The sequence below is a fragment of the Augochlora pura genome, chromosome 3 (genome assembly GCF_028453695.1).
Source record: "Augochlora pura isolate Apur16 chromosome 3, APUR_v2.2.1, whole genome shotgun sequence".
Lineage (NCBI taxonomy): Eukaryota > Metazoa > Arthropoda > Insecta > Hymenoptera > Halictidae > Augochlora > Augochlora pura.
In genome coordinates this window covers 7,679,734-7,707,289 of record NC_135774.1, presented here as the reverse complement: position 1 = coordinate 7,707,289, position 27,556 = coordinate 7,679,734, and the positions used below count along the sequence as shown (strand labels likewise).

At 32.2% G+C, this 27,556-nt stretch overlaps 1 protein-coding gene across 1 annotated transcript; it reads left to right on the top strand.

The window, feature by feature from the left end:
* Positions 1-9,530: 9,530 nt before the first annotated feature.
* LOC144467778 (pyridoxine/pyridoxamine 5'-phosphate oxidase) lies at positions 9,531-27,269 on the top strand. Its single transcript, XM_078176721.1, has 6 exons — positions 9,531-9,811; positions 16,366-16,522; positions 17,867-17,966; positions 21,279-21,332; positions 25,876-26,075; positions 26,711-27,269. The coding sequence occupies exons 1-6, from the start codon at positions 9,757-9,759 to the stop codon at positions 26,874-26,876; spliced, it is 732 nt and encodes a 243-aa protein (XP_078032847.1). The 5' UTR covers positions 9,531-9,756; the 3' UTR covers positions 26,877-27,269.
* The last annotated feature ends 287 nt before the right edge of the window (positions 27,270-27,556 follow it).

Below are 27,556 nucleotides of genomic sequence, written 5' to 3'. Positions count from 1 at the left end.
GTATGAGGAAACTGCTGTTGATTATAGTTATTTTTTTAATAAAACTTTGCGTGTCGTTGAATTTATTGCGTTAAGTACTGAATGCCAAACTCAAAAATTCTTAAGATAGCAAAGTAATTGCGTCGGAGTGTAGCAAACCAATACAGTGTTGTGACACTCGTAGAACTGAACCTCATACACGTGTACGAAACTTGTTAGCATTCCGAAAATTACTAACTTAACCGGTTGTAATGAAATATATCATGGTATCAGAAAAACAACTCCAATTTTTAAAAGTAGTATTGGAGATAACGTCAACTTTATAACGTTTTTTTGTATACAATAGTAAGCTAAAGGTGTCAGGATATCTACAGAAAATTGTGTAACAAATGATAGGATATATAGAGTGTGTTCGTGTGATAAAAGGTAGAGTAAGATTTTTTCATTTAACGTTTCCGTTTGCGAGAAAAATTAGGTTGAAGAAATGGTAGTAGTGAATAGGGAGAGAGGCGCGTCTGATCATGTCATACCAATTCTACTTTTCGTTATACTGGAAACCACGCGATTTTGACGCGATTCTCTCGAGAGATCGATTCAATAGAATATTGAACCTGGAAAAATCGTTCTGAAAAAGTATTTAAAATGCAATGCTTTAATTCTTAAGATAGTTTTAAAACCAATTTACAAGATTAAACGTCGATATGCAGTGTGTAATCTTAAATATCAATCTAATTGGTATTTTTATAGTTTCATAAATGTTATATAATTATTATTGAGTTACTTTGTACAGGGTTACTTATTTAGTAACCATTTATTAATTATGTTTACTTATTTAGCAATCCTGTCATTATCACAGGTTTATTTATTTAGTAGCCCTGTTGTTACTACAGATTTACTTCTTTATTGAAAAACTTTATTTTCATTTATTAAACAATCATTTAAAGGCAATGAGTTTAAGAAGACGAAATGTTGTAAATGGTAATAATCAATAGCATTATAGCGACTTTCAATAGAAGATCGATTTATAATTTAGAAAATCGATTCGTTTCAAAATTCAGTATCCAAGAATCAGTTAAAAAATATCGAAAATCACCTCATCCCTGTCTTAGACAAAAAAATGTTATTGTTATTTTTCAACCTATTTTTGCATGTAGAATCATTCTCTCTCCAGTCGTACCACGATTTCTCGAACACCCTGTATATTTAACAACGATTCAACTAATTGCGCTAATTACACAGTCATGGACGAATATAAGTGGACAGATAATCTAACTTTTGTTTAGTATGTAGGTTATTTAATGAAAAATTCATGTGAATATTTATTATTTATTACTTAATATTTACGCTATATTATTAGCGTTAATAATCAGCTATTTATTGGGAGACAAAGATGAGCGGACACTTAGCAATAACATTATAACACCTAGTATTACACACAAACATTCTAAACAAAATCTGTAGCAATGCAACATCTTTTATGGTTTACGTGTTAAAAAATATTACATCATTTTATATTTTATTCCAACCGGTATGCTTACTACTTCACAAATAAATATGTATTTAGTTTGGAGAAAAATAATCGATAAAAATTTCTTCAAATGAAAATTTATTTGTATTTAAGAAATTTCTAATTAAGGTAAGCATTGTAAGAAAGAGAATATGTCATATATATAAAATAAGTAATATAGTATTAAAAATAGGAAAAAAGAGAAATATAATACATGTTGGCTTAAAATAATAATATAAATCTGTCTAAATGCGAAGAGAAATACAAGATAAACTAAATCATCATGTTTACAAATCCAACTTGTTTTTCTTTCAAAAGCTGATAATTTTTTCTAAAAATAGGATTTCCTTAGATAAATAAAGATTACATAGTTAACTAGAAAATTGTATTTTCTCTTTAACGACAAGTTCATATCCTTTGAACAAGAATTCAATTTTGTGTACATTATTTGAGTTTGATAAAACATGGTGACAGAGGTTGGCAATAAAGCGCGTGTCTTCGCAAACGAGACTGTTAGATACCTCAGACTTAAATATGAGTGAAATCTGGAAAACAAGGATCATGAGATTAATTTATATGCATTATATACGTGAAAGTAAATTGTATAATGCGTAAAAATTGAAGGTGTCCACGTAAATACCAATAAGAGTATACGACACACCAACGAGATTTTATTTATATAAAAAATTATTTTCGCGCCCTATTTCCGTCTTTTTTACTACGTGTAAGTTATAATTTAGATTTTGACAGTATTTTCATGATATGTCCACATTTTTGAGCGCGTTAAATTAATTTAAATCAACCAAAGGCTCGCTACACGCTACACACGAAATCGTATACTAAAGCAACAACAAATTCGTGAAGTGTTTCACGCTTGACAGATCGCTGTAAACTATGAAATCTGACTTCTACGAGTCAAGAAACCGGAAACCTATAAACAATTATGTCATGCTTAAATTTTGCAGCCCGATGTTTCAAATTAAAAAGGTAAAACATACGTTTATAGATTTCGTCCAAATAAACAAGTAACAGTTATAAAGCATGCGCGTAACTAAAATTTAAAATCATTATCTTAAACTGGATCTCCTAGGTTATGTCATTTTCTGTTAATTACCACACGTGCTAACAAGAAGAAATGCGAAGGACGAAGAAAAGGAAGAAGAGTAATACTAACTTCATGGTGAAAACAGAAACTCGTAGTGAAGGGAAAAAACACGACACAGGAGAAGATGAAATACAAGAAACTACAAAGAAAAGAAAAACAGAGTCAAGAGTGAACAACAATGAGTCAGAGAAAGGAACACTTTCAGAACGAAAACTTATCCTGGGAAAAGCATCTTAATGAACCAAGCATATTTTCCGACAAAATTGCATTCTCATTTGAAATACAAAGTATTGGATTTTATGTATTCCGGACCTTTTATTTTGTTTCATTCGTTTAAATGAAGACACACTAATTTATTCCACCCATTTTTTATTTCTTATGGAAGTAATACACCTTTATAATTAAAATAATCGATTTTCTGATGGTACAGAATTTATTTAAGACTAATACTGATATATAAAATTGCCGTGCTTTGTGTTTATCTCTTTGATCTTTTGATAACATACATACAATAATTATTTGTTTCGTTTCATTTTCATTGTTTCCATAAAAAAAGTTAGTAACTGTAACTTCAACCAACTATACGTAATTATATATATATAACTGTATACAATACTTACATATCATCTATAGTTAGTTATATTTAGTTATAGTTACTTATAGTTAGTTATAATTAGTTATAGTTAGTTCTAGTCAGTTACAATTAGTTATTGTTCATACATTTAGCAGCAATGCGTTGATTCACGTACGTTGATTATTTTGAAGCAAAATAACGATTTTTGATGGTCTTGTGATTAACAGCTTGTTACTTCTTGTCTTCAACACCACTTCTGTCTCTTTAAAGTAAATCTGAAAGGAACATAAAATGCAAATTCTGTCAATTTCGACTCTTCTTTCGGTGGCCTCAGGCGCATGTCCAATGTAGAGTGGCGTAAATACAACACTGATTGCTCTTTGTAATCTTTGTATTTTTTCAAAATTGTCGTATCAGATAAGCTATCGCCATCTAACATCAAAACGTTTAAATTAAACCTCTTCTAGAAGGAAAGTACATCTATGAAAAATGTGACAAAATTTGGTAATATGGGAACTAAAAAATTAGGCTTGAATATACAAAAGAAAACTTCACTTCCAGTGGAAGAAAACAGAGATGATTGAATAATTATTGAACTATAAATGATTCTGTAACATCTGTAGCTATGTAAAAATTATTTGACATTTCCTATAGTATCAACAGTAGGTAGACATTTTTGGAATGATACCATGATGCGTTGCATGTCACGTAGGAATAGACATTGCACGCAATGTTTTAAAATCTGTATTATCGATTCTGTAGAAAATGCTATGGTACGATAATGAACTCTACTTAAATGGAATAGCAATGCCAGCTTTTAAATGTACATTATTGTCATATTATATCCATACTTCAATTCTCCGACGAAAGCGTTGAACCAATTTCTTCCCTACTTGTCGGTAACGGGCCACATTTGGGATCCGCACGGAACCTAAATAATACAAAAATAAATTATATAACAACAATAATAAATAAGATATTTCAAATATAATTCTTTATGATTGCTCATATCTGCTCGTCACATAACATATGTATGTTATTGTGACCAAATCGTGTGCTAATATTTGTTATAGACAAAACGGTATACAAAAATGGCATTATATTTCACAATCTTTTACATACATGTAAAATACACAATTAGAATGTAAAAGATAATTCGTAAATCTATATTTAAACGAAATTTTTATCAAAAATATCAATCAAGATTAATTAAAAATTATTGTGTAACAAATACAGGAAATATATAACTATCTGAAGCTGGAAATAATTATTTTTTAAATATTTTTAGTGAACATTTCATCGAAAGTTATAAAAAAATGTTAATACATTTCTCAATCTGGAGAATATTTTTATTTGAATTGAATTTCATTTTCATTTGCGAATATAATGAGGAGATTTTTATATAAATAAACTATATAATTAAAATATTCCTACTAAACATTTATAATTTAATGAAATATTTTATATAAAATTGTCAAACTAAGAAATAAATTATTCTTATTTGATGCATACGTATACTATCTAAAAAAATTTATTATAAATTAAAAAACTCGTTGGTACAAAACAATATTAATTAAATTAATATTTATAAGGTAGCAAAAATGTATTCATTAATTTAATCAATATTAATGAGTTATCGATAAAATAGGAAACGTTAATTATCTACATCCGCCACAAGAAAACGTCAATGGCACCATCTTGTATTTATCAAGTAGCTCTACACATCTATGAGTAATGTTATTTTTCTAACGAAAACTGTACGATTAGATATTAATTTGCTGAATCCGTAAAGTCATATAAACTACTCTATCTCCTTAAATCGTGATTTTATTTTGTATTAATCGCCTGTGTGGCTTCTCAATCACCACTTTCGAACGCCAGGAGGCGCCTGCCTTAGTAGCTAGTATCATCACTGGACGCTAGGAGGCGCCCGTGTCAGGAAAAACATGTGTATTTTTTATTGTAAAAACGCGCGCAACTCAACACGCTCTTTCAAATTTTCAATTGCATTGCAAATTACATTGTATCGCATAGTTTTGTATAACTAGGTCCAAGTCGAGGTACTATTGGCATTGACACAGCAACTACTAATAGTGGACTCAGGTAAATGTGTGAATATATATGTATGTATTATATTATGTATATATAATTTCTTCTGTTAGAATATGTACTTTACTTATTTTCTGTTGGATGTTATATTATAATAATTCCAGTAATAATCAAAATTGTATCAAGAGATAGTAACAATACCTATGCTAGAATGTTGGTCAGGTCACGAATACACATGTGCAACGTCTGAAATAAGATAATTTGGGCAAAACAATGTTACCTTTTGCACCATCGAGGATGTATGGTTTATTAAGGAGAAACAGTAGACCCCAAAAATGGTGGAGTTCCTATGATCCAAAGTGAGCACCAGAAGGACATGAGGTATCTGCTAAAAATAGTGGTGCATTGTACGAGTTTTGATTTTTATAATCACTTTGTCGAAACAGAACAAGATGATCATACGGATTGCAATTACAAGTGCTTTATAGTAGAAAACTTAAAGTAGGAACCTACAAAAATTAGGATTGCAATTTTTAATATATTTGGTAGAGCATTTACTACAAAAGTTGTCAATATTTTGAGACACATTTAATTTCTATACTAATTGATGAAAGCAAAGATACAGATTCCAATCAGAAATGTTATTGAGATTTTTACCAATAACACTAGTTTTAAGGTGGTAAAACATCACCTCTTTATAATATCATTGCAAAAGGAACATCCAGGGACAATTTAAATTTCATGTATTTGTCACAATTTGAATCTCATTGCTACTGATGCATGTAAAATTATACCAGACAAAATTGATAAATTAATGCATCATATCTATGAATACATTGATTAAAATGAGAAGAAAATATTTTAACTAGAAGATTTACAAAATTTAATGTTTGTGTTGAGACATAGAATACTCGAACCAGCAAAGACCACATGGTTATCGATGAACCAATGTATCGCATGAGTACTATAGCAATGGGAAGTTTTATTAGCTCATTTTAAAGGCATACATAATTCATCTGCCACCAAAATTTTTCAGGATTTAAATTCACTCAGCATAAAACGACAGCTACAATTCTTTTATAGTTTAACACAGACTTCTGGAGCAAAAAAACTCTTATTAAGAGTAGGGTAGATGAATGTTATGAACTATTAAAACCCTTAAGATGCAATCTTAAGCACATGTTATATGTAATGGAAATTTAAACGAAGTGAATCCTTATAATAAATATATGACAATTTCAAATTTTGGGGTAAATTTTTGGGGTTTCAAAATTGGTGTAATTGCATTTCTTATAACGTTAAGTAATGTATATATTTTTATAAGCTACAGATATCTTATGTTTTATACATAACGATGTTCGCATATTTAAAGTTATAAGAAAATAAAAAAACTGAACAAGAAACATATTTACATTTATTCATAAATAATATGTACGACATAAAATCCAGTTAATTTATTCAACTATAAAATTATATAATCTCAATTAATTATTTTTCAGAATTTCACATAGTTTGTTAACCCTTTGCGATCGTATTAAAGTACATAAGTATCATGTCACAAAATTTATTAAGTCTGTTTTAAAGTTTAGATATCTGTAACGCAATAACATGCTTTAATTTTATGTAGAAATAAAAAAGAAAAAGAGAAATAAATTAATTTGGTGACTGAGAGTAGATATACGACTGCGAAGGGTTAATATCTGTGTAAATGTTAGTTTGGAGTCAATCGTAGAAAAATACAATAAATATAAAGAAAAACATAAATTATAGATGTGAGATTTACATAAAATAAAACTAAGTACATTTTCTTGGAATGTTGAAGTCATTAAATTCCGTATTTTATCTATAACTCCGCAATTACCACACCTTAACATAATAAAATATTTGGAAGACGGGTTAATAAATAAAATTACAGAAAGATAAATACGTAACAAAATTAGATGAATAAATAACAAAATTGTAATATCTAATCGTTATAATTACTAACGCATCGTTTATAATACGCAGTAGGAAGAACTTTCAACATTTTTCATTATTTTTATGCAACCTGTACAAATTTTACTCACAATTTAGTTCCTTTGATGAAACTGAATTATTTTTATGCATTTAACATTCATTTCTGTTATTATCGGAATAATATTAGTAGAATTATAAGCAATTAAAAAGTATTAGTTCAGCAAACATTTACTTAGATAAGGATAAGAGATAAAAATACGAATAAGAGATAAAAATGAATCAATAAAAATGTATTCGACATTATCAAATAATAATGCAATCGAACATAAGTATACTTGGGTACTTCTGAATAAGAACACATTTGAATAGCAAATTATTTGTTATTCGAATAAGAATTTATTCATACAGGAATTTATTGACGAAATAATTAGTTCATATCAAAATGGAAGAATGTTAGTTGTTTTTCCAACGTTTATTGATTAATTTGTACCATGATAATTCTTACAATTAATCACTTTTTTAAATATTGTATCACAAAGTTCAGTTTCCTCTACATTCATTTATCATTTATGTGTAACTGAATAATCTTTCAACGAGTACAGAGGCAGCTCATATTCATCTCGACGATTCATGTTTACAACATCTGAGATTGTTTGGCTTGTGACGTTATCTGTCTCGTCGATGTAAACAAAACCAAGAAGTAAACATGCATGCAGTTTCGCCAACAGAATACTGGAAATTAAACTGATTCTGAACATAAATGCATATGTATACGTATAACGAAATGTACTCCTATAAGTTTATTCTTACAAAATTACATAAAACCAAAAACAATGAATAATTATTCGCATTATTACTCGACTAACTTTACTATCCCTATTCGAATTATTTATTCGAATAAAGAGTTATTCAAATAAATATGTAGCATTGTTATGATAAATTATCATTCAATTAAAATATTTGACTTAAAGGATTTTATTCGAATAATTGTTTTAGGTAAATATTCATTCGAAACGGTTCGAATAATTATTTTAAGTAAATATCTACTTGAAACTATTCGCATAATACCCAATTCTGTATGAGACATGATTGTCGCAAATTATGTCGGAGATCATTCACCATTTTTTGATTGCAAGAGACAGAAGCCTCATTTTTTTAATTTTCTTCAGGAATAATAATGTAGTATTTAAGAAATATGTTTTATTTTCAATCATAACATCAATTATAATTGATCGATTTGAGATCGATATATATATTATATTACAAATGATCGTTTGCAATCTGGAGATTGCAAGTTTTGTGCGTGTCATTTTTACTAAATATATGTTCACTTCTTCAAACAAAAATTCCGATTAAAACAAATAAGATTTTTGATTTCCAAAAAAAATTCATCAGGGTTGGAAATAAAATCCTTTCCTTTTTTCGAATCGTTTTAATTATACTTCTTTTATTAATCTCATTTCAATTCTGAGATGACATTTTGTTACTATTTCTATATAAATTCAGCTTTCACAAGAAAAGAAAATGCACTATTTTTTTATGAAAACCGTGGTTTAACAACCATTCAAAGCTGGCTGCTATTCAGTATTTAAAGTAACGTGTACTCGTACTTACCCTAATACGTACTAGAAAATATGAATACGATACATTTCAATTGTGTGACAAAAGATTACTAGTATCTATAAATTTTTAATTTTTTTTTTTGCTTTCTGAAGTTAAGAAGAAATTAAATACAAAAAAAGTTCAAATGAATGACTGAAAACACGAAGTTATTATTCTCTTTTTTATTAGACAAAGTAAATTATTTTCGAATCTTTAGTTTTATAAATAATTAATATTTCTTCAGCGAATGGTACTGCTAGAAACATGTTCTAGCATGAAAGAGAATGTTGCAAAAGTCACGTACATAGCTAGTTCTACTTTTTTAGTTGTGTTTGCAAACTTTCCAATATTTCAAAGGATGTTTTGTCTTTCCTGCAGTCGCTATTTTAACGCATTTATGTTTACGTAAATCATAATTTCGTCTTTATTGGAATTATCTCGGTTTCGTAAAAATTAGAATGTTATTTATTTAGAATTAAAAGAACAAGAATCAATTATTTTCTGTAACATAGAAATGACGAATTGTCGTCGTTTGGCTATTGACGATTATTTACGAAATGAATTGTCGTTATTTGGCTATTGACGATTATTTGCGAAATGAATTGTCGTCATTTGGCTATTGACAATTGTTTGCAAAATGACGAATTTTCGTCGTGCGGACGAATATGTGTTAAATACTGCCCGATGCGAGCGATGCAACTTCACAAATTTCGAACTAGGTATGGATCGGAATTTGACGATACTGCGCGCCATCTTGCACCAGGATGGGACAAATTACTGTAGCTGATAACCTCGGTATAACTCGGTCTGCGGCAGTGTCTCAAGTATAACAGTGCTGGTCTACACTACGCGCACACCGACAAACATCCGTCGTCGAACGTACCGCGTGTTTCCTTGAAATTTCGCCAGTGACATCAGCACTTTCTATTAACGGTCAGCTGTTTCTCTACAAAACCAGAAACCAGTGCCACCGAATTCGCTGTCATGTCGTCCGAAAGGTTTACCGCTCAGGATACGAGTTACAACGTTGACATTGGAGGTAACTTTATCACGGGGAATAACGTTCATTACGCGTGTACAACTGTCAAATTGATTGCTTTTTGACGATTCAGTGGAATTCATTTCGAACTTTGACAAATTGCATGTAAGGTGTCCTAATCGTAGGTGGGAGCACTTGTTATCGAATACTTGCGCACGTGACAAGTTGTCGCACAGTGGCCCAAATAGCTGAAACGCTATACAAGCATTACAATTACATTCGAGATTTACTGAAAATGTTATTTAAAATGCTTTATACTACGGTTGTTAGGGTTGTTGATCACGGATTCAGTGTCAAATTTATCTTATAATAATTTTTAAGGTAATCTTAAATGAATAGTTCAATTAGTAGTGAATGTTGACAGTATTTTAATATTCAAGGTAAACTTCAATCGTCAAGGGTCGCCTTCAATTGGAAAATAGTAGTATTTATTTTTACTTTATTGATATTATTGAAAAGAACGACTGCGAAAATATTAGAAAATATTAGAAAATCGGAGAAAGGATATAATTTATTTACTTATATACGCTTATGTTTAATATGTAATCTACATAGTAATAAACATAGAAAATAACATAGAACGTAGATTCAGAAATAATTTTGTCATTCACTGTAACTGTTTTTAGTGTGCATATAAACTATCGAGATCTCATAGACTTAGAGCAAAAAGTTATTAATAAATAATTTAAACATTCTTTTATCATCCCAAACAATTGGAATTGTTGAAAATAATTTTTTAGTCTCTGTCTCGTAAACTAATCTTTCTAACATTTTAAAAAATTCAAATCGCTTAGAAAAATTAATGTTATTGTAAGTTGTAATATACACTTCAACTTTGTACAATTTTACTGCGTGTAAATAAAATTGAGGAAATTGAGAAAATGTTAGATTAAAGTGCGTCATAATTGGAGGTTGTGAAATTGTAATTAACAATTAGATATTCAATGAACGACATACGCAATGAAATTGTTTAAAAAAATCTCACGATTATATGATTTCAATTTTTGGTTACAAAGAACAATTACAATTGCCTAATAACTTTTTTGACTGGAAATAATCATTATTAACGACAAAAATTCTATATCAATCATTTATTATAATTTTCAATGTAAGCAATATATTCTAATTATTTATAACAATTATCGGTAGGGGGAAAATTGTATTTTCGTTACTTATAGTTACCAGTGACGGAAATTTGATTTGGACCGTCAATAATAATAATTATAGACGAGGAAAATTAATCATAATTGCTTGTAAGAATTATTCATAAAAATAATTTTTAATATCGTACCAAATTGTGCATTCGACGTAAACAATTCCCCGTAACTACAACAAATTAGTGTTTTTATTTTTAAGAAACGCAATACAATTGGCCCTTCTCTAATGCGGTACATATACTTGAATTGTATAATTCGGTATATGTACTATATTTTATAGACATATATAGTTGTATTCTTATAAGACGATTTTTTTCTGGCACAAACAATATTTGTAAAAGAAGTGTTTCCAGTGCGTGATACAGTCTTTATTGACTCAATAGTAGAGGAGACGATTGCAACACCTCTTACCTGGTTATCTGAGATTCTTCGGTTACTGAGACTTTGTTGTGCAATAAGTAATATCCAAGTTATTAATAAAATATATTATGTGCCGAGTCATTGCAGTCACAACATTCGATCTAACTTTCACTAAAGTTCGTACTATAAAATACCTCACCATCTTAGTCCGTTTTTATATCCATGGTTCCTTTATTAGTTTTTCTAATTTTCATACGAAGTATTCTAAATATTTAATTATGATATTAAATTATAGCAATTTTAAATTTGTTAGTAAACGTAAGAAATATAGGTACTTTTTAAAATTATAACATTTAGATTATAAGATTAGGTGTAGAAAATTTTTACAATCGCTCTGGACAGTACTTTCAAACGTTAAGTGTAAGTTGTTATTTATAACATGCTTATTAATGTAAAGTAATTATCAGTATTTCTTCAGAACATATGAAATTTAAGATTTAAAACAAAAAGGAAGAATTTACTATATTTACTATATTATTGAATAGCAGTGAAGTGGTGCGTCTGGTCATGACATAACAATTCTACGTCTCGTCATCAAACCATGCGAACTTGACATATTTTTCAATAAATAAAAAAAGCACCATATACAGCAACAACTAACCTTTCTGCTACTTTCTTTTTTTTAGACTGTGAAAAATATCGAACAATTACATGCTTGTATTCATTATGATGGATGACATTTTGGTTAATAATACGTTATTTTGTATTTAATAGACTTTCGAATAGTATGATCCTTATATTTTGATAAAAAAAGAAAGTGCCAGAAATGTATCCCTGAAGTCAGTTGAATATGAACTGCTGAACATGTAGTAAATTTTCAGAAAGAGATAGATTCTAAGTTAAAAACGAGAGTTTTTTGCGTTTTTATCATTCTAAATAAGAGATAAATTAAGGAAAAAAGCATTCCAGTTATTGTTAGAGTCTAGTGTATTAGCCGCACTATTATCTGAAATAATTCAAGTCATTTAGTTAATTTTCAAAAAAGTTATTACAATTTAAAACGTGTTCGAATACTTTCGTGAACCTGTGTATACTGGGTGGTCCACATAACTGTTTCAAGCCATAACTCCGTTATTATTGTATAATAAAATGTATAGTAAAATGTAACAATTGCATCATTTCTTTAAATAGAAATTCATATTTTTTTTACACAGATCAATTCTTCTGTTCATTCTACATACAAAATGATGTAAGTTTTTTGAAAATATCTCGAGATCTAATAATTTTTTTGGCATGGTACCCTCATCATTTTTTACGTATAATGAACAGAAGAATTGATTTGTGTAAAAAATATACATTTCTATTTAAAGAAACGATGCAATTGTTAATTGCACATGCGCTGCTGCATCTAAAAAAAATTTGAAGGCTTAGAGATGTAGTACTCTTCGAATCTTTCTCCTCTGGCAATTTTTCATAAATGTATTTTAAGGGTCTAGTCAACAATTATACCATGTCCGCTGTTCAGTCATCTCCTATACCTCGTCTCTGCTTGCATCTTTCTCCGACTCCACGTCGATAGTCCTTATACTGAGGCGCCATCTTACAAAGCACTAGTATTGCTTTTGGCTCTACATTATCGATATCACGAATATTAACAATAGACAGCAATGCTGTATTCTTTCTCGAGATTTTGTCCTTGTGTAAGAGTAATTTTCGCTAGAAAATGTGTTATTCAAAAGAGGAAAGTTCAATGCAGAGCACTGTAGACATGATTTTATTCAGAGAACTTATCAAAATGCTTGGTTCATGATTACGGTGTTCTGCTTCGAACCTTTCTCTATCCTATGACTCATCTTCCAGCGAAAGATGTTCGTGTACAAGGACGAAATCTTGAGGAGCGTAACGTCCATAAATCTATAATTTTATCGGGAACTTCGTTGCTTTATATTTATCTTGTCATCGTGAGATCCAGCTCTAGAAACAAGGAGTCTTTCTTGTACACCCTCCTACAAGCTGCGATACGATGTGTTGGATGCTAACCTGGTATGATACATAGTTATACAAACATGTTCGCTTTTGCGATAGTCATCCTGACGCTAGTCATCCTTTCCCTAAATATTTCCTATTTTTCCTCTGTTTCTATCTTATCTTCAGCCGCCTAAAACTCTCACCTCCTACTGACTCATTCTTGTACCTTGATCCCCGAGTCATCCATACTCCTTGAACTCTGAATCATCCTCGCCCAATCTCATCCCCACTACTCCTAGTTTTTCCTTTTAAAAGGGACTAAATCGACCCTGCAGATAGACATTTTGGTTCAGCACTGTTAAAGCGGACATATTAAGAAAGCCAGGTCTTATAATTAGTCGTATATTCAGTGTAAAAATACGATCCCGCCACACGTCGAAAACTTATGATAAAACAGATGCACAATGCACTTCCAGTGTTGCGCACTGGATAAAAGTAAGAAAACTGAAGTCTAAAATTGATAACTTATTTTATCTCAAAATAATAATACAGAAACGTAGATTTTACTACTGTCCACCATTTTTAACGAATGTTCTGGTTTGTTGTAAAAAATTATGCTTGTTTAGTTCAATTTCCAGTGTATTTTTTTAAATACATTCGACGAAAGTTTATTTGATCAATTTGATTATTAAATAATTTAATAATAAATAATATATAGTATAATAATTGAATAATTAAATTTACTACTAAATATTGTTTAATTATTTGATCAATTTCATAAATTGTGATTGGTATTATAAGACCATCCAAGCTGCAGGACAAGTTTTTTTACAATATTAACAATTTCTTCCAATTTTGTATGTTAAATTTTTATCAACTTTGGTTCGTGTTTTTAAAAAAGATAGTGAAAGGTAACTCGATGCTTTTTTTATATAGTAATTGTGAGCATATTAAATTTCATATTCACGTCAAATTTAGCTGTTCGGAGTTCGTTGCAATGGAGAAGTTGGTCGAAATTATTATTAATACTTTACCGACCCGTCATTTGGTCGTAAACATTTATGTTATTATAAACTAATTAAATCTATTAAAAGTTTTATATTTTCATACCATTAGCATTAAACGATATTTATTTTATCTATTTCATTTATTTTATTTTCATTTTATACTAGAATCTAACACTTTTATTTCAATATAATAGATAACAAATTATTGGTTGCCATGACATTTGATTCACAGGCTACCGACCGGGGAAAAATCGATAATCTACCGGTCGGTAAAGTCTCCACTCCTAGTCTCATAACTCAAAAATAAATAGCAATGGGAATTTGTTACATCGACTTTACTATAGTCACTACAAGCAAAAATACAGAAAAATTAAGTATCGCGATTTAAAAGACATAAAACAATATTTAATAATAGAAGAATCGCGTCCTGAATCATCAAATATCAACACCGACTCAGATGTAGGAATTACATAGCAGATAATTAATTTAAAGAATATATATAAAAAAAGATATCAAACAATTGTTAATTTTTTTCTTTTGCTTGAAAATGTTTTTTTTTCTCATTTCGATTTTACATGCAATTTCAATACGCTGTTAAAAAAGTTTTTCAAAAAAAGTTAGTCAATGATCATGTGACAATAAATTGTAATCGAAAACATTAGTAAACAATTTTTTGTTTAATAAAAAAATTAAGATCATCTGTAATAGTAAAATTGTGTTTTTTTCCATAATTCGACGCATCTTTGTATTTCCCTTAAAAAAGATATTATGTTTATCTTCCGTCGAAAATTAATCAGTTTAGAAGTTATAAATTCTGCCCCGAGCGAACATTTACCTGTTACATAGTGCGATGCCTTGGATGCTAAACGATCTAAACGAAGACGCGTCACGAATAAATCACGGACTTGACAATAGGAGTCATCAAAATGTTACTTCTGCCAAACTGTCGCCCGCTCCTCTAAGAAAGACGATTTCAAACCCGCCTACGCACCAATTAGAAAATTCAGCAAACACTACTTCACAGATAAACTACTTCAAACTCCACTTCACAGATAATCGATCACGATAGAACCGAACTGGCGACGAATGCAACATGTTACGTAACCATCGTAAAACCGTAGAGAACAAAATAAATCGCTGAACTGATATGTAACTTATAAGTATACAATTAATATGTAACTTCGCCAGTGTTACTAGTACAAATTGAAATATTTGAGAAAAAATATAATGTACCGTTGAATACCAGTTAGCCGACACTCGTACTTTGTTATAAAATAGCAAGAGATGTTCTCTGTTTTACGGATGAGGCGAGGTAGTGCGAAATGACCAGCGATCGTGTCCAAAGACAATGGTAGACTGATTTTTCCGGTGTCGGCGAAACACCCGATACAAAATCAATATCCCCGATCGGATCGATAAGAATATGTACACGAGACCCAATAAGTCATTGTTACGATGCAAGGCCCAATGCGCCACCATAAAGACAAGTTTGCAATTTTCAAATGATAAAGCATCATCTTTCTAATAAATTTACAATTCTCAAAGCTATCAATTATATAATATTAATTCATTCAGACAATTTTGTAATAAAGTATAACGTTGCGAAGATCGCGTAATAAAAATTTGAAGGAATTAATTTTTGAAATCAATTGGAACAGAACACCAATGCATTAAGTCTATCGGAAAATTATGTCCTCCAATGTCATTTTATTTGCGACATATATTTCTCAAAAATGATATTCATAAATCGCCATCACACTGGCAACAGGGCAAGTTACGATTATATTAAGTTGTTATAATAACACAATAAATATTAGATGTACACAAAATTTATTATTTTCTCTTCTTTTAAGAACAGGTAGAATTTTCCGGTAGACCTAATATAAGTTTGTACGATATCTATTGTATAGAGAAGTGCTGTGTTGTACTTGTTCTAATACATACCATTTACCGCATACTGTATTATGTAAAAACACGTGCTAGAAAAGAATGAACAATAAATTGTGACGTTAAAGTATTTCTGATAAACACTTTCTCAATGACTCTTGTTTACATTTAACAGGAATGCGAATCAAATATAAAGATAAAAGCGAGACTTTTACCGAGGATCAACTGGTGTGCAAAGAACCTATCGGACAGTTCGATGCATGGTTCGAAGAAGCCTGCAGAACGCCACAGATATTCGAACCGAACGCTATGTTCCTCGCCACAGCTACTAAGTAATAATCGAACAATTCTGTGTTTACAAGGAGAAACGCCAAACGTCGCATGTTTTTAAATTTGAGATATTGTCATTATTATTGTATTAATGTGATTTACATCGTACAGAACGCATATTATGTCGTAGGAGGTTTTATTTATTTAGTATTAACAACGGTAGATAAACACTAAACAGGAACTAGAATTTTGATATTGTTTAAATAAATCCAGATGTGGGATCAGGTTTTAGAACTTGTCTGTATTTCAGTGTCCCTTTGTATTAGTTTACTTAACCAAATGTAACTTCATTTTCATTCGAAACAATATTATGAGAAAAGAAGAACAGATCAGAAACGTGATTAACCCCTTCCTGTACTTTATCGAGTCAGACTCGCGATGAAGATTTTTGCCCAAACATGAATATCGCGAGTCAGACTCGTGAACAGTTACTTGGACAAAACATAAATATCGCGAGTCGGAATCGCGAACACATACTTGGGCGACACATACATTTCGGATCGCATTGCGACTGTTTACAAACATCAGTCTGGTCTGTTTAGCGCCCGTTGATGCGGATCGCTCGGGTCCGAGTTTCGTCGAGCTAAATGGCACGGGAAGGGGTTAAAAGAAGCATAGTAATCGCAACGATAAAAAACTACTAAAATTAGAATTTGTTCATATTTCAGTGTTCTCTTGTATTAGACAACCCTCTTGCGATCAAATTTATTTAAATATAATAATTAATAATTAACAAATTTTACCACCAAACGAAATGTGCAACCGAATTAAACCATTTTATGATGATCCAAATTTTATCCAGTCAAATAAATCTTTACACTTGCATAATCTTTTTCTAACTGATCGCAAGAACGCCGGTTAAACAGAAAGATGACGTCGCACTTAATGAGATGAATATAGGACAATAAAATAATCAGTGTATTTACCGTTGAATTTAGTTTATTATTACCAGTTACGATATTGTTCAAAGTGTGTGTATTCGACTGATAGTTGAATTTGATGAAAACAAAGCCTTCGACGCTTCGAATCTACCTGACCCAATTTCCACCATGAATTATGGAACCCCAATTATGCATTCGTAGTATTCAAAGGGATAGTTTTACTCAATAATTCATCGTATTAATAGCGTTTCCATGTTTTTCTTTTTCGTAGCCGATTGAATTTGTTTTCATGATTTCTGTTCTGAGAAATACATAAATCCTATATTCTAAAACTCGATTAATAAATAACAAACTGAAATTGTTTGACCTCGTGACACATTTGGCGTTCTTCCTTGCAATTGCAGAATTATCTTGCATATTTTGTCAATCATCGAATTTGCGGTAATATTTACGTGATGTTTACAGGGATGGCATGCCGTCTGTACGAGCAGTATTGCTCAAAGGTTTCGGCACCGAAGGATTCAAATTTTATACGAACTATGACAGTAGAAAGGGTCGCGAACTGGTAAGTGCACGTTTTATCGTAAATGAAAGAGACACTATGAATTCTCGAGATCCGGAACCAGAGAAATTTCTACGAACACTACAGGGTGACCGAAAAGTCGCTCCCAATCGGGAGATCTGGAGTTTTAAAAACACATATCGCAGTGTAAAAATATTTTTTTTAACAACAAAGATGTCGAGGTTGTCCCAAGTAAATAACATTTGCGGGTAACTTTGTTTTTCTGCTTTAACTTGAGGAAATGCAACTGAAGCACGTCATTTGCTTGAAAAGGCCTATGGCGAACATTCACTATAGAAAACTACTTACGAAGATTAATAATAAAGAAGAAGATTAATGATAAATGCTTCAAAAGTGACGATTTTGACACTGAGAATAAAAACAATTGAGGACACCGATCTGCAAGCATTTTTGGAAGAAGCTTGTCAAATAATGTACACTGGACGAAATGAGTAAACACGCGTGTGTCTCTATGTATGTGACATGTGCGTTGATACCCTAGCTTTTCGAACTGCAAGTATCCTAGTCTCAATTTTAACATTCGACACAGTAGGCCGCGATGTAAATGTAAACAAATCATTATATACAGAGCACGCGAATTCTGCTCCATTTTTCTATTCTACCTGACTCTGCTAATTATAATCAACAAAGATGATTATCAAACAGAGGATCTACTTGCGAAGGCATTATAAACAGGACTCGACAGAATATTTACAAGTTGCGGGAAAAATTCAAAAGAATGCAAAACGGGCGCCGCATGAGTTCATCGAGAGACAGATAGAAAATCGAAGAGTATCGGAGGAAAATGCGTAAAATTTATACGAAAAAGCTCGTATCAAAACAGTGTCTATATCGCTTTCGTCTCCTCAGCCGATTGAGTATTATTACAATGAGCGTATATAATTAGTGTAATTACAATGATAGTATATATTACAATAAGAAAATAACCGACAAGTACCGCCAAGAAGATAAAGAGCTAAAGAAATAATCCCCTTTCCGTCAGGAGAAGAACACTGCAACAGAGATTATAGTCAGTGCTGCATAATAGTGTAGCATAATACACCTGGATGTCAGAAACGCATGGTAACTTTATGCGAATGGGCATCGTTATTGATGACAACTGATCAGTTTGAACCTTGCATTACTCGAGAAACGGTCAGAATAGGACACGAAACACGAATAAGTGATACTACAGCACGATAATATTACACGTCATCGCATTTCCATTGTCCAGGACACCATTAATTAATTATCACTTGTTTCGATCGATGGTTCATGTCTTAGTTGATGATTTGGTTTTGATCCAAACACGCGTCGTTTTATCGTCGCCGTTTTCATGCATTGCCAGAAGGATGGAAAAATGTGTAGCTGGTGAGGATTCTTTTTATTTAGAAAAATTTATTTAGAAAATTAATAAAATTATTTATAGAGGAATTTTTTAGAGAAATATTCATCGTGTCTCTTTCATAGAATCAATGAAAACACTGTTTCAGAAAATTGTTACGTACGTGTTTATTGTGTTTATTAACATTTTAACAACCAGTAATTTGACCGTAATCATTTCTGTTACGATAGGATAATTAAATCTGTCAACACTTTTACCGTAACATTATAAAATGTTATTATGATATCATTATGATAACATTGATATTAAACAATATTTATTTTATCTGTTTTATTCGTTTTATTTTTATTTTCTTCATTTTATTAATTTCGAAAAGTATCTACAAAATCGAAATTACTATTTCACTTTCAGTTTTTTAAAAATTCGAATTTTCGTAAGGGCGTCGAATTTTCAACAAAAATAATGCATTGCGTGGAAATCAAAAAGATTGGGGAGGTATAATTAGTATCGAAAAATAGAGAAGAGATTTTTAAACGTGTCAGTATCGATGTTTATAATATTTCATGTTTCCAAACACTGTTAAACAACCGACAAAGTTTAACAAAATATCGAAGAACAAGCAATTAACAGATTAATTTTAAAAATTTATATGAGTCATTTTTCTGATATAAATTGCATACAAATCTCCAAAATGATAGTATGTTTAACGAAAGTATTGTTATCCAACCTTAGATTTTCAAGTTTAAAATTGTCTAATTTCTAGAATATCCTCTTTGGCTTAACGAGACAATACCATTATTCCTTCAACGAACGTCTTGAACCTAATTCAAGATCCCCTTTGTTAGATTTACAACGTCTTAAACTCATAATCACCTATTTTCCGGCAATAAAATAATTACCGCACTTCAGTACAATAAAGTTCGGTACACCTCGTCGACAACATTTTGTCTCGTTTTATGACAGGCTCGTCAACTCGCGCCGTTTCGGTCACCCGCTCACTACCTGCGACCCTACGTGCCACGTGCCTTTTCTTTCATCCCTTCCTGTCTCGCTACTGGGCTTCAAAGATGATAAAAGGGCAGAAACAATTCTTTCAGTCCCCGAGTTGCTCTAATTCTTCGCTTAGACGCTCTTAGAAAGTGCTAGTCAGCCAGCTCTTACTCTTAGTTTGCTTCAGTTTCTTTCTCTATGAGCTCATTCAGTTTCTTTCTCTATGAGCTCATTCAGTTTCTTTCTTTATGAGCTCATTCAGTTTCTTTCTCTATGAGCTCATTCAGTTTCTCGCTCTATGAGCTTAGCCAGCTTCTCTCAGTTTGTTCTATTTTCAACCATTTGGTCAATCTGTTGTTAGTCAGTTTGTCAGTTAGTTCTTAATTAGTAAAACCCAGTCTTCAAGGGTTTCATCAATCCAGTCATGGATAACAACACCCTTACAACTTCAATCTTGTACAATTTAACTATAAATGTTGTAAATGTTATAAACAATATTTATAAATATTGTAAACAATTGTTTTTCTTTACTTGGACATTGGTACCAATCAATTCCGTCGCTCAACGTAATCAGCATTACAAATCGAGCGGTTCTCTTTTAATCGCCGGGTTTTATATTAATTTATTAATTTATATTAATAATTAAAAAGATGTTTAATAATTTATATTAATTGTATAATAATTAAATGTTTGAAGAAATAGGTGTACCATTTTCACATTTTTAGATCCAGGGTGAGCTGGAGGAAGATGGTATCACTGAATTAATTTAACAATTATTGTACGAAAAGTCAACAAATTATTTGTAGAGAAATAATTAAACTCAGAGAATAGTTTAAAGTTATAATTTGGAAAGTGTCTTTTAACACTGGTTGGTAGAAATAGTGTTAACAAATACGTGGTAAATGATTTTCTGAACAAATTGTTTCATTGCTACAATTTGACGTTTTACTGCATCAAAATTGTCAATTCTTACTTCTTAGGCGGAGAATCCAAATGCAGCTGTGTCCTTCTACTGGGAACCATTGAAGCGGGTGGTAAGAAAATACGAATTAAAATAGTCCCCGCTTAATAGTCACAGATAATGGACCGCATCGCTAACATTAACAAGGGAGGCAGGAAGACAGTGGTATTCCCTTTTTGCTTTTACGCTAATCCGCCGACCATCTTATCGTCATTACATAATAATTACAATAATATCTGGACTTCTGCACGTTCTTTTTACCATGCTCGGCAAGTGCTTGCACCAAAATTCCGAAAATAACCATTTCAAACCATTTCAAGAATGGGTATATTGGTTTTAACTGAAACAGTTACGGAGAACAAATTTCATAACAGTTACAAATAGATCGCAGATGTTTATGCAAAATGTACTTGCCGAAATATGAAAAATTAATGCAGAATATATTCTAAAATTTGAAATATACAGGGTGTCCCAACAGTTGCTTGCAATTGGGTAATGTAAGGTTCCCGAGGTCATTTGAAGCAACCTTTACCTTAGCGAAAATATAATTCGCGGCTTCGTTTACGAGTTATTAACTCCTTGCCGTACTTTAACGAGTCAGACTCGTGATGGTGATTTATAATAATAAGCAGTTATGAACCAATGTACATCCGTTCCTTTAAGTATAAATCAAATTTTATTTTCTCATCACTAATATTTAAACATTTGAGTAGATGTAAGGACACAATAAAAATAAAATTCCCTTTTCTTCTAAGAAATTAGTGCGATCGAAAAAATTCTAGTTATAGTAATTCTAGAGAAAATACGAGCGGACGAAGGCTAGTTTCGCTCATTGGCTCGGCCGCCTCACGGCAGCTGATCTTGCCTCTCATTGGTCACTACTTTTTCGTTAATAACTCGTAAACGAAACCGCGAATTATATTTCTGCTAAGATAAAAGTTGTTTCAAATGATCTCAGGCACTAGCTATTTCTGGATTGTAAGATATTTTTGGGACACCCTGCATACAGATAAAATATTGTTGCGAATCTCATTACTCGTGTTCCGCGTCTCGTGTTGCGGTATTGTATTTACAGCTCGTTTATTTACAATATACATACAATGTAGATATAATATTGTTGCGCTCCGCCGCGCCATGCTTTTTCAGTCTTCCTCTGACCATTCTCAGTACTTTATTCAAGATTACACAAGCATTACAAGTCGTTCACAAATGTCAAACCGTTCGTAATGATAGATCGAAAACGACTCTCTTCTTTCCCGAAGACTGCCAGCCAGCTAACCCTTCTTTTATCCTCAACACTGCAAGGAACGAAGTTGGCGCTGGCCATATAATGGGTGCTCGCAACAATATGGTCTCAACTGCTGACTCTCTATTGGTACAACAGATCCGTGACAACTCCAGTCTTCAGCTATTCCCTCTAAAGGGTATTCACCACAGAGCAGTACATAACCTGACGACATTCAGAGAAATCGTCGTAACATTGCCCTCCTCTTCGAATGAGCAGCCGTCCCGGCTGCGGCAAATTTCATTCCTGTCAGCCAATGACAATCGAACCATTCACGCTGCCAGCTTCAGTCCTATAACCTTGAACTATCGTTCCATCGGACAACTGACAGGTTACCTCAACCACAAGTACTTCTGTCTGAAAAATAGGCAAACAACAACAAAAACAATCAATTACCTAGGTGGCCCTTTTTCAGACAGTCAACGTCCCGACATTTGTCCACCGTCTCAAGGGAAAACCACCAAAAACCTTGAGCAGAACGTCAGTTTCTCAATGTCACTCTCTTTCACTCTTCAACGTATACCACTCGAACCTTTGTCTCCCGCCCTTCCTCTTAACTCTTAATTTTGAGGCTTGTGCATTTCTTTCTTGAAGAAAGGGAATTCCCTCCTCCAAACATCCACCGGAACTCTTCCCCGGATGCACCTCCAATCACGACAAAATATTTCCTGTAGTAATATGGGATCCAGTGCGTCGCTTTTTATGGGCCAGTCAGGGAAGGGTGCACCTTCTAAAGGATACAACTTCCTCCCCAATCGAACCCTTTCTTCCACAAATGGAAAGAGCTCAGTATGTCGGTACAGAGGTCACTCCCTCGCCTTCTGCGAAGACACGTCCTCTTCTTGGGCGAGAAGTAGTCAGAGGTTTTCGTGTACAGCGTCATAGCGAACTTTGTATACCAACATTGTAAATTTCGAGAGGTCCACATCCCCTCTTCCTCGGACCTTTCCTTGCGACACAAGTATAACATCGACGACACCAATCTTCAACTTCCTTGCGATTCTCAGGCCAGTAAAATCACCGACGTACGTACGCGCCAACCTTTCAACCTCCGTGACCAATGCAGAGATTGACACCCCTTGAGTTGTCTATAATTTTTAAATAACACGTAGTTTAATTTCATAAAATCCTTCCGTCCCAAACGAAATTCAATTGCCGAAATTATTTCTCGAAAATTGAAATATTTATCAACGGAAAGAGAAATCAATACTCCTCGAGCCGGACCATCTAGAGAAGCGACTAAGACAGCAGCCTTTATCGCCTCGTCCCAGCCATTTATGCTAGCGATCATCTCGAATTTTATTAAGTACTCCTATTATGACGTAAAGCCGTCAAAATCATCCCTTGCCGGAGATTTGCGAAAAGTATCTCCAATGTCGGTGAACCCCTATCTCTTCCGATCATTTCTTCGATTCCGGACGAGCCCCCAATGTTGCGCGTTTTTTGAGACCGTTGCGGCATCACGTTTTATCTTTATTTACTTATACAACTTTAACAACTATTAACTATGATGAAATATAATGGTTCAATCGTTCGACTAATTGTCCAGCTCCACAGACAGTTTTCGAATCCGTCTCTCGAATGACTGTCGATTCAACGGTTCCATGACAATCCCGAACTTCTTCTATTTCCTTAAGGGTTGTTCACTGCAAAGTGCAGTGAATTCCGTATTCATTACGGCGACTCCATATGATTAACCGCCGTAACAATATGAAATCTACATGTAAATTGTTTTATTATCTGTACTATTCACAATTACTACTTACCATTATTACTACTACTACTATGACTACGTCTATTAACGTTCGCTATTATTTACCGTAATATACGTTACAATGTGTTTCGATTATTTCTTTATATTCTGTCAATTCGTATCGTTTATTACATTTTAATTTCAACATCACAGAGTGTGTATATGTATACTTGTTCCAATGTTATACTTTATCTATTTTCGCTTTTATTTCATTTATGTAGAGTTTCAGTAAATAGCAAAACTATAGCACCAGCCGAGCTCGTCTCTCATTGGTCAGTATCTTTTGTCAATAACTCGTAAACAAAGCCGCGGGTTGCATTTTCACCAAGGAAAAAATTACTTCAAATGACCTCAGGAATCCCTCATTTCTCGGAAGTGATATAATTTTGAAACTTCTCGTATGCAGAAATAAGAAAAACAGACACAAAAATGTGCAATGTAGGAAACATACAATATGCAAAACAGAAATTATAATTTTGGAATCCTTTAACAACAAAACAAATTTCTGTAAAATTCTGTAAAAACACAGTTCTGTATATCTGTCTTTTTTCCGATAAATATTCGAATTTGCATAAACAACCGCAATCTAATCATAACTGTTCTCAAATTCTGACTTATATTTCAATCATTTTACTACTCAGTCAATCAGAGCAAAGCAATTTCTGCCCTTGTCCTCGATTGCTTTCTAAACTGCGAGCTCAAAAGAGCAAATGCGCAGGAGTTTCGGTATTATTGTCCGGTTGATGCATATGAAATGTTGGATTTTTAAGTGTGTATGCGAAACTGCATATCTTTTTTCAAAAGCTGTTTTATTTAATCAAAACATTCTCTATTTGTTTCAATACACTTTTCCCAGCGAGATTTTAATGCATAGATGCTTGTTTTAAAGAAATTAATTATCTTTAGAATCAATAAATTTTGATATGGAATTCTTCAGATTTTCTTCATTTTCATAATGTTTAGCCTGTAAAAACTGTTCTCAATGTTTAAAGTAATGAAAGTCAGTTGATGCACGATTTGATAAATAAGCTGGGAGCTGCAGAATTTTATATTTTAATTTATTTAATTTCGCAATTGTTTCGCACGTCGTATGCATCCGAGCGTTTCATGGAAAAGTATTGAGCCAATTCGAAGGAATGAGCAGTGAATTTTTCAGAGATCTTTTGGGTCTTTCACGCGGTTCATTTTCCAAGGAAAAATCACCAGACCGACATTGTTGAAATCAACGCTGCACTTTTCAATCGTTAACGATATTCTCCCCAAACATCTGGTTTATATTGCGTGCAGCTTTTGCAGAATAACTATCAAGTTTATACTCATGTTAAAAAATTACACGAACATCGGTTGAATTCATATGCTTATAAAATTCAAAATAAATAACAAAATAGAACAATTTTGACAAAATCTTCTGTATTGAAATGCAATTCAGGAAATGGACGATACGACTATATACGAGATTATGTCAAAAACAGAAGTACAACGAAATTAGGATGACAAACGTTCACGTGCAAAGAAAATCCGACATTTCATATGTACCAACCTAATATATTGTTTTCTAATCGGTACAAAACTGCATAGGTCCGCGTAGAAGGTCGAGTGCAAAAAACATCCGCCCAGGACTCGGATCGTTACTTTCAAAGTCGACCGTACTCCAATCAAATAGGATCAATGGCCAGCAAGCAGAGCGACGTGATTGCAAGTAGACAAACACTGATAGTGAGGGAAAGGGAGCTGGCAGCACGATTCCCAGAAGGACACGTGAAAAGACCGTCCTGTTGGTAATTAATTTATGTTGACTTAACACAGGATGATAGAATCGTCGTGCATTATGAAGAGAAGTATGTCTCATTTATCTTATAAAGAGAAGCATATTTCTCTTATAAAGAAAAGCATATTTGTTTTCGATGCGATTGAAAATATCGAGTGTCTTGCATTTTTATGAATATTGTCAATTCAGAACAATTGTAGTAAATCTCCACTGTTTTAAATAGGTTGTAAGGTGATATTTGGTAATATGGTTTAATTACATAATGTTATAGCAAATACTATAGTAAACTGGAGGAAGAATTCTCATCTGGAAAGGATTAAAATTGACACATTTCATGATTTCCTATAAAGAATAGTACATTTTTATGGTGTAAGAAGGAGAGGTGAACAGACTATGGTTATCCTAGTGATGAATTTCTGTGACATATTTCTGTTAATTATACCAGTTAATTTTGTAATTTAAACCAATTTATTATATATATTTCCTACAATTATTGCCATAGCATGAACGAAATGTGCTAGGGTTCGTAAAATATTTGAGACTAATGAAACGTACTTATTTCCGTAACGCTCACTAATGTCGCCTGTTAACTCCAGGTTCTGTGCATCGAGAACTCGTTATGTACCAAAATTATTTATTTTTCAGGGGCGGATATGTTATTATACCACATTCCGTAGAATTTTGGCAAGGCCAAAGCGACCGCTTGCACGATCGAATACGTTTTAGACGACCCAAACCAAACGAAAGGATCGACAACGTGCTCGTTCATCAGGGTGACAATGGATGGGTTTACGAAAGACTTTCGCCGTAGTTAGCGATGAAAAGAAGACCGAGTGATTTATTCAGTACAAATGCTAAGAATACAATAAATTGTTGCGCGACAAGCAGAGATACAACCGGTGCCGACGATTTAGAATTACGAAAAACATTCTTCAAAATATTTGGAGCTTCCTTTTATAATTCTGGGCAATGTATACAATTAATTGCTTCTATTTAATAATAAGAAAACTGTATAGCTTTAACATGATCGCGTTGTAATGACAAACAATATTGATTACCTACTGAATAATAAAAGTAAGTCGAAGTGGATAAAATAACTCGTTTCAGATTTCTTATTTTATTGTGCCTGAGAACGTAAGGTGGCATTTTATGGAGATTATTAAATAAACAGATTTGATTCTGATTATTCTACAGAGAGCCATTAAATTATTATAAATTGATGGAAAAATTACGTGTTCTATGTTTTTACTCTTGTTTTCTACATTTCAGATAATAAAATGATAACGTAATGATCGTGAAATTAAATCTTTGCTATTTTGAAATTTTAATTTTCTTCTTGTCCGATCGCTTTCACAAACTAGTAAAACTAGAAAATTGGAATCTAAGGACCATCCTATTAAACACCGAATCTCCATGTTTTTTTAATCGCATTTTCCCAGTTAACATTTATTAAAAACTCATCGAAATTGTAGAAATCAGTAATTTGTTTTA

What these genes read in the sequence shown, in the direction of transcription:
- LOC144467778 (XM_078176721.1), top strand. Translation starts at nt 9,757, where the DNA reads ATGTCGTCCGAAAGGTTTACCGCTCAGGATACGAGTTACAACGTTGAC. An exon ending in TTCCTCGCCACAGCTACTAA is followed by an intron (nt 16,523 to 17,866) that starts GTAATAATCGAA and finishes TGATGTTTACAG; the next exon opens with GGATGGCATGCCGTCTGTAC. An exon ending in GTGAAAAGACCGTCCTGTTG is followed by an intron (nt 26,076 to 26,710) that starts GTAATTAATTTA and finishes TTTATTTTTCAG; the next exon opens with GGGCGGATATGTTATTATAC.